The 6,617-nt window shown below is 38.8% G+C and overlaps 1 protein-coding gene across 3 annotated transcripts in view; it reads left to right on the top strand.

Annotated features, from left to right (window-relative positions):
- Positions 1-6,617, top strand: part of shc2 (SHC (Src homology 2 domain containing) transforming protein 2) — a 16,661-nt gene extending 10,044 nt beyond the window's left edge. For 2 of the 3 annotated variants that reach the window (XM_084416618.1, XM_084416616.1), the window contains 11 exons: positions 387-447; positions 549-668; positions 1,276-1,329; positions 1,447-1,498; positions 1,823-1,949; positions 2,780-2,957; positions 3,427-3,517; positions 3,679-3,846; positions 3,945-4,234; positions 4,850-5,003; positions 5,087-5,681. In XM_084416618.1, coding sequence (XP_084272744.1) covers positions 387-447; positions 549-668; positions 1,276-1,329; positions 1,447-1,498; positions 1,823-1,949; positions 2,780-2,957; positions 3,427-3,517; positions 3,679-3,846; positions 3,945-4,234; positions 4,850-4,978 — 1,270 coding nt within the window. In that variant the 3' untranslated portion in view covers positions 4,979-5,003; positions 5,087-5,681. Of the gene's footprint in view, positions 1-386; positions 448-548; positions 669-1,275; positions 1,330-1,446; positions 1,499-1,822; positions 1,950-2,779; positions 2,958-3,426; positions 3,518-3,678; positions 3,847-3,944; positions 4,235-4,849; positions 5,004-5,086 lie in introns of all 3 variants that reach the window. The other variant, XM_084416617.1, reaches the window with a different exon arrangement.

Genomic DNA, 6,617 nt, shown 5'->3' on the forward strand with positions numbered 1-6,617 from the left:
GTTTTATTTATTTTTGTCGTTGTTTTGTCTGGTTTGGTTTGTTTTTGTTTTCTTGAGCCGAAACAATTTCTTTGATTGATTTGTTTTATTAATTCGTTGTATTTTATTTTATTATTTTATTTTGAAATTGTGTCCTCCATGATTTATTGTTTTGTTTTGCTCTGTTTATTTTATACACTGACAAAACACTTGCAATATTTAAATAAGCTTTATTCTTAGGCTCAGACACATTCCTTATTTATTTTCACACAGCGGTTGCACTGAAACAGAAGGGAAATTTTTTTTTTGTGGGTTTTCTGGGTGTGTGAGATTGTGAGATCTGGTAATACCTCTCTAATAGTGCTCTTTCTCTTTGTGTGTGTGTGTGTCTGTGTGTGTAAACACAGGGAGGCCATCAACAGGTTGTGTGAAGTTGTACCCGGAGGAAAAGCTGCCTGGAAGAAGAAAGTAAGAGCAAATTGCATTTTTTGACCTTTTTTTATTATTATTAAACACAAATCTAAGAAAATTTAGTGATATCCAAATACTTGTTTTGCTGCCCGTTTTAGACCACCAACAAAACCCTCCAGTCTATCATGGGAAAGAGTAACCTACGTTTCGCTGGAATGAGCATCGGCGTCAACATCTCCATTGATGGTTTGAGTCTACTCGTCCCCACCACGCGACAGGTCGGCCCTCTCGACAGGATAACCCCTCAAATCATATCAGCCTCACCCACAACCGATTTATCACAACATTATCATTCCTATACGGTGTTGAGGAGTTACAGTAACTCTACAAAACTACATTTTTCAGTAGCATGACTGCAGCTTAACAACTGATCAAGCAGATGTAATAAGCAAACATTTCAAAACTGCCTTTTCTTACTTGTGTAACTTTGGAAAGTTTGATTCGTTTTAGTGAATCAGTTATTTTAGATGATTCATGTAAATGAATAGATTCCTGTGAAGTTCTTGTGCAGCACTGAAGTAAAATGATACTATTCTTTTCTATGTTTTGACTGAATTGCTTAAATTAGATTTAATTAAATTAAAATTAAATTGAATTAAAGATTAAATTAAATTGCTTAAAGTTTTCTGAGTTAATTCAGTTTATTGAGTTAATTCAACAAAACTTGTTTGGATAGTTATTTATTTAAATATATATTGCCCCTTTAAGCTTTGTATACTTTCCCCCGACACTGTTTTTATTTTATTATAATTTTTTATTAATACTTATAAGGTCGGACAATTTGAATTGATGCAGACATCACACTTTTTTCATCTCTTTATGTAGGTGATTGCCCATCACCCCATGCAGTCCATATCTTTCGCCTCTGGTGGAGACTCGGTAAGACCTCTAAAATACATGTTTACTGTTCAAGGCCTCTTCTTAAAGCTCATATCATTTCTCTTTACATTTCGAACTGCAACTTGATTCTGACTCTGATTTCTTCGTGTGTTGCAGGATACACCCGATTACGTCGCCTATGTGGCCAAAGACCCTGTCAATCAAAGAGGTATTTTTATTATATTTTTACTAATATATATATATATATATATATATATATATATATATATATATATATACAGTACATATATATGTGTGTGTGTGTGTGTGTGTTATTTTATTGTGTATGCATATAATGTTGTTATAGTTTTGGTCTTCAGTTGGCACATGTTGAGCTATGGTGCTTGTTTGGGAAAAATGGGTTTGATCCCAGCTCGCGTCATGTCCCCAATTCCATTTCCCATTGATATTCCTTCACTTTTGTTTGTGTCACTGATTATTTTGGCTAGATTTCTCACATGTGCATAATGTTACCTTGTTCTCATCCCTCTAGCGTGTCACATCCTGGAGTGCTGTGAAGGTCTTGCCCAGAATGTGATCAGTACCATCGGCCAGGCCTTCGAACTGCAGTTCAAACAGTACCTACACAGCCCACCCAAAGCCATTCCCACCATGGATAGGTGAGATTCACACAATTTCCCTTGAACCATAGGCGTTGTTTGTTTGGGCTTTTGGACGCATCAAAACGTGAAAATGACAGTAGTTCCTCTATCGTTTTATCTGCAGTCAATTTTAAACTTCAGCTCTGAACAGTTTTCACAAGGTTGAAACCGGATACACACGGCTTGTGTTTCATTCAGCCATCCTGTTTTGATCGCAGACTGTTATTTAAAGCTAAATTTATTTAAGGGGCTCTCAGAAACCACAAGCCTGCTCAGTGTCACATCAGTTATGGGTCAATTTGATTAATTCTAAATCATTGTTGTTAAATGCTCTTTCTTGTCTTTAATATAAGTATACTTCCCTATATAGACAGGATCCTACTGAAACTGAAATGGAACTGATGTCACCCATGTTAACTGCACTACATAGTAACAGCTCTGTGTGCTGTTAGCATGTTGCTAAGCTAACACATAAAACTCTAAAGGTGCGATCACATTATCACATTAGTCACTTCTGAATTCACGTGATCAACTTGAACCTTTCACCCTCGCGCAAAATTCCCAATTGCGAGTGTTACTATTAAAAGGACTGGATTTTGCTTGTATAAAACTCTCAGAACAACAGGAAATGTGCATAAAAACATAAAGCACAGACAGATATTAATTAAAATAGTCATTTGTAAGTAGATACTACTAAATAAGCATGTTTTTATTGGCACATTTCAGTACTAAATGGAAATATAGTTATGATTTATATATTTCGATTGAATTAAATATATAATTACCTTTTCACTGATTGCTAATATGTTAATGCACAAACATGCTAAATAGCTTTATTTAATGTTCAGGACTATACGAACAGAAGAGTCGGCATGGGGGGATGACGAGGAATCGTCTGAGCACGATTACTACAACAGCATCCCAGGGAAGGAGCCTCCCGTTGGGGGAGTGGTGGACTCTAGGCTCAGGCCTCCTGCGGGCCTACTGGGTCACGTCCACACACAACCACAGAGCAAAACCGCTGCGGTAAAACAATAGACTTTATTATAAATGGATGTGGAGTTTTATTGCTGCTTTTTATTGTCTTATGAACAGCATGAAGTGGTTTGTAGAGAGAATTAACTAAAATTGGCCTTTCACTTCTGTAAGTGTTATTAGCATAAAGCTAATTGCGTCAGGCAAACAAACGAATGAAAGCTGAAAGCCTATATGCCACCTGCAAGAAATGAGCAATTTCTTCAATTATCGATGATTATTTTTAAAACTACTTGACCTTTCGAAACCTTTGACCTCTTTAACCTGCCCTGTCAAACCAACCATCATAATTTGCTATAAGTACCTTCTGCACTAAAAAAAATTGTTTCTTATTTTTTTATACTTTGTGAAGAAACATAGTGTAAGATGTTTTATTAGAGGACACATATACATTATACAATGTATTATAATTTCTACTAATAAAAATGATAATTCTAGAATCTAAAAATTATTCTTTCAGATGGGGTCACCAGCCAAAAGAGATGCTTGCAGCCTCCCTGCCACCCACTTGTGTTATGAAATGCACTGGGACACGGAGAACAGCAGCTCAAGTGAGACGCCTGGTGGTTAATCATCAGTATTGTTACTTTAGTGATGTTTTGTTGATTTTTGTTGCTTTTTAACATATTAAAGGTGCTGGAAGTAACATGGTCCGATATTTCAATTTCAATCCTTCTAACGGCGATGTTTATTTGTTATTTATTTTCTGTAGGTTTGACTACCGATGGTTACCTGCGAGCAGACGGTCATCCTCCCGGTAGCCGCGATTACGAGGAACACCTTTACGTAAACACCCAGAATCTAGACAACATGGAGGCTTCAATGGACGCCCAAAGAGGACGCAGACCTGAGAGCCCGAAGAAAGACATTTTTGATATGAGTGAGTCCACTGCAAATGACTGAAATTGATTAATCTCAAGAAGAAGAATGCATTCAACTCACTTCATCCTACAAATTTTACTGTTCTTGACCTCACAGGGCCGTTTGAGGATGCCCTGCGTCTACATGAAGCCAGTGGAGTTTGCGTACTGGAGGACAAGTGGCCGAGTCCCCCACGGCGCCGGGCCCCCGTCGCACCCACAGAAGACCAGCTCCGGCGGGAGATGTGGTACCACGGACGCATGAGCCGCAGGGACGCAGAGAATCTGCTGGGCCGAGACGGGGATTTCCTGGTGCGGGACAGTGCCACTAACCCAGGCCAATATGTCCTGACTGGGATGCAGTGTGGGCTTCCCAAACATCTACTGCTGGTGGATCCAGAAGGAGTGGTGAGTGACGCTTCAAGCTCAGTCAAACCAATTATGAAAACACTTAAAGGGTTAGTTAACCCAAAAATGAAAATTAGCCCATGATTTACTCACCCTCAAGTCATCCTAGGTGTATATGACTTTCTTCTGTCAGACGAACACAATCGGAGTTATATTAAAAAATGTCCTGGCTCTTCCAAGCTTTATAATGGCAGTGAATGGCTGTTTCTGTTTTGAAGTCCATAAAAGTGCATCTATCCATCATAAAAGTGCTCCACACGGCTCCGGGGGGTTAATAAAGGCCTTCTGAAGCGAAGCAATGCGTTTGTGTAAGAAAAATATTCATATTTAAAACTTTATAAAGTAAAATAATTAGCTTCCGGCCAAACGCACATACGGATTCCACTTAAGTGTAAAGCACAACTTATTCGAGTAATGCCATTCACTGCCATTATAAAGCTTGTAAGAGCCAGGAATTTTTTAATATAACTCCAATTGTATTCGTCTGAAAGAAGAATGTCATATACACCTAGGATGACTTCAGCGTGAGTAAATCATGGGCTAATTTTCATTTTTGAGTGAACTATCCCTTTAAACCACATCTTATATGAACTTTGTTTTAATTGTTTCCGTTAGGTTCGGACTAAAGACATGCTTTTTGAGAGCATCAGTCACCTGATCAACTACCACCTGACGAACAAGCTGCCAATCGTTGCGGCGGAGAGCGAGTTACACCTCCAGCAGGTGGTCTGCAGAAAGCACTGACCTCCATTTGAAGCCCATGTACATGGTGAGAGGTTTGCGGCATGTTCCTACAGACGATCAAAGCTCTTTGTTTGCGTAATTCACAGATTTTGTATTGTTTTTTTTCAGGGTTAAAGGCCATCCCCTGTGCCGCCAATCTAGAGGCCTCACACTTGCCTTAAACACAGACTGTGAGCTTCCACTGGGACTTGTGGGATATCCCTGTTCCTTTGGCACTGACCACAAACAGCTTTCAGCATGCCCTGTTTAAATCGACCCCTTCTTCAACAGAGAAGACCCCAACTGAGAGTTTGGCGTTGGGAAATAAAGTGATTGTGAACACTGAGTTTCCCAGCAGACTGTTCTTGGCATCGCCTGACAGAAATGTGAACTTATAAGAAACACATGAGACAAACCATCTTATTCCCTTCCTTTTCATCCGTACAAGCGTTTGTCGTCCTTTCTAAATGTATTCGGTAACTGTGACTCTAATGTTCTCTGATGGTCACCTCTGAAACTCTGGACATCAGTGTGTTGTTGTGCTTACCAACAGTTTGCTCTCAGGATGCAGTATTTGTTAAGGACGTTGTGTAAAGCTCAGTCGCTATCAAATGCACATGTTTAATTTATGTACTCAGGACCAAACATTTGGGTCATGCTCATGTGATATTGACTTTTTTAAAGGATAGTGTTCCAGACATGAATTATACTTCACAATTACGCATATTCCATTTCTCTTTTGTGTTTAGTCACATCAACAAATGTCCACAATGCGCACAGTTTCATTTAAAGATGCATTCAGTAGTTTCTTTTGTGAAAAGTCATCTGATTGGTGTACACTCACATGAGAAGACTTTACTCATAATAGTTTTCATATATATATTAATTATGTATGGTGTGAAATAACGTGACTTGTGGTCACGTTAGCAAAATTTTAGGCGGGAAAAAAGGCTAGCTACTACTGTTCATTATCAATAGCGTGCCGTTTTAACGAAGGCGAAAGATTTCCCTACGCAGATTTCACAACAGGTTGGCATTGGTCATAGTTTCGCCGCGTCGACGAACAGAAAAATACTTGGTTTGAAAGTCATCCGTGTGAGCTGTGCTTCATCTTCACACATCCCTCTCACAAAATTCCAGATTGCATAGTTTTCACCCGCTGAATTTCGTCGTACAAAGGTATGTGGCCGGCCGCACCCTAAAACGGGATGGGGGGCGGTCGTGATGATGAACAAAAAATAGACAATGAAACCCACTTAACAGTGGAAACAATTTTTTGTTTAGCAGTTAAGGGAATTAATTATTATGTAAACCACTCAAACTCACGCTGTAGAAGACACGTTAGGCAGGGCAGCATCTCGCACCATTGTGGCTTTGGTATTTAAATTACACAAAGAACAGCGATGCTAACGCTAGCTTAAGAACTACTGAATGCACCTCATGTAAATTCTTTTTGTTTTTGTTTATCTGGACACAAAAGTCATCCACAAGCTTTGTTCGTAAATTCCTATTCCTATACATATTTTGTAATGTCAAAAACATCGTATTTCAACCTAAAAGCTGCTTTCTGGAGAAATGTAGTCGACAACCTGCCTTTATAAATGTCCAAATATTCTTGTTATATAAAAAGTGTTTGGCTCACTACAGTGTATATTAAGAA

This window comes from Rutilus rutilus, assembly GCF_951802725.1.
Source record: "Rutilus rutilus genome assembly, chromosome: 8".
Taxonomy (NCBI): domain Eukaryota; kingdom Metazoa; phylum Chordata; class Actinopteri; order Cypriniformes; family Leuciscidae; genus Rutilus; species Rutilus rutilus.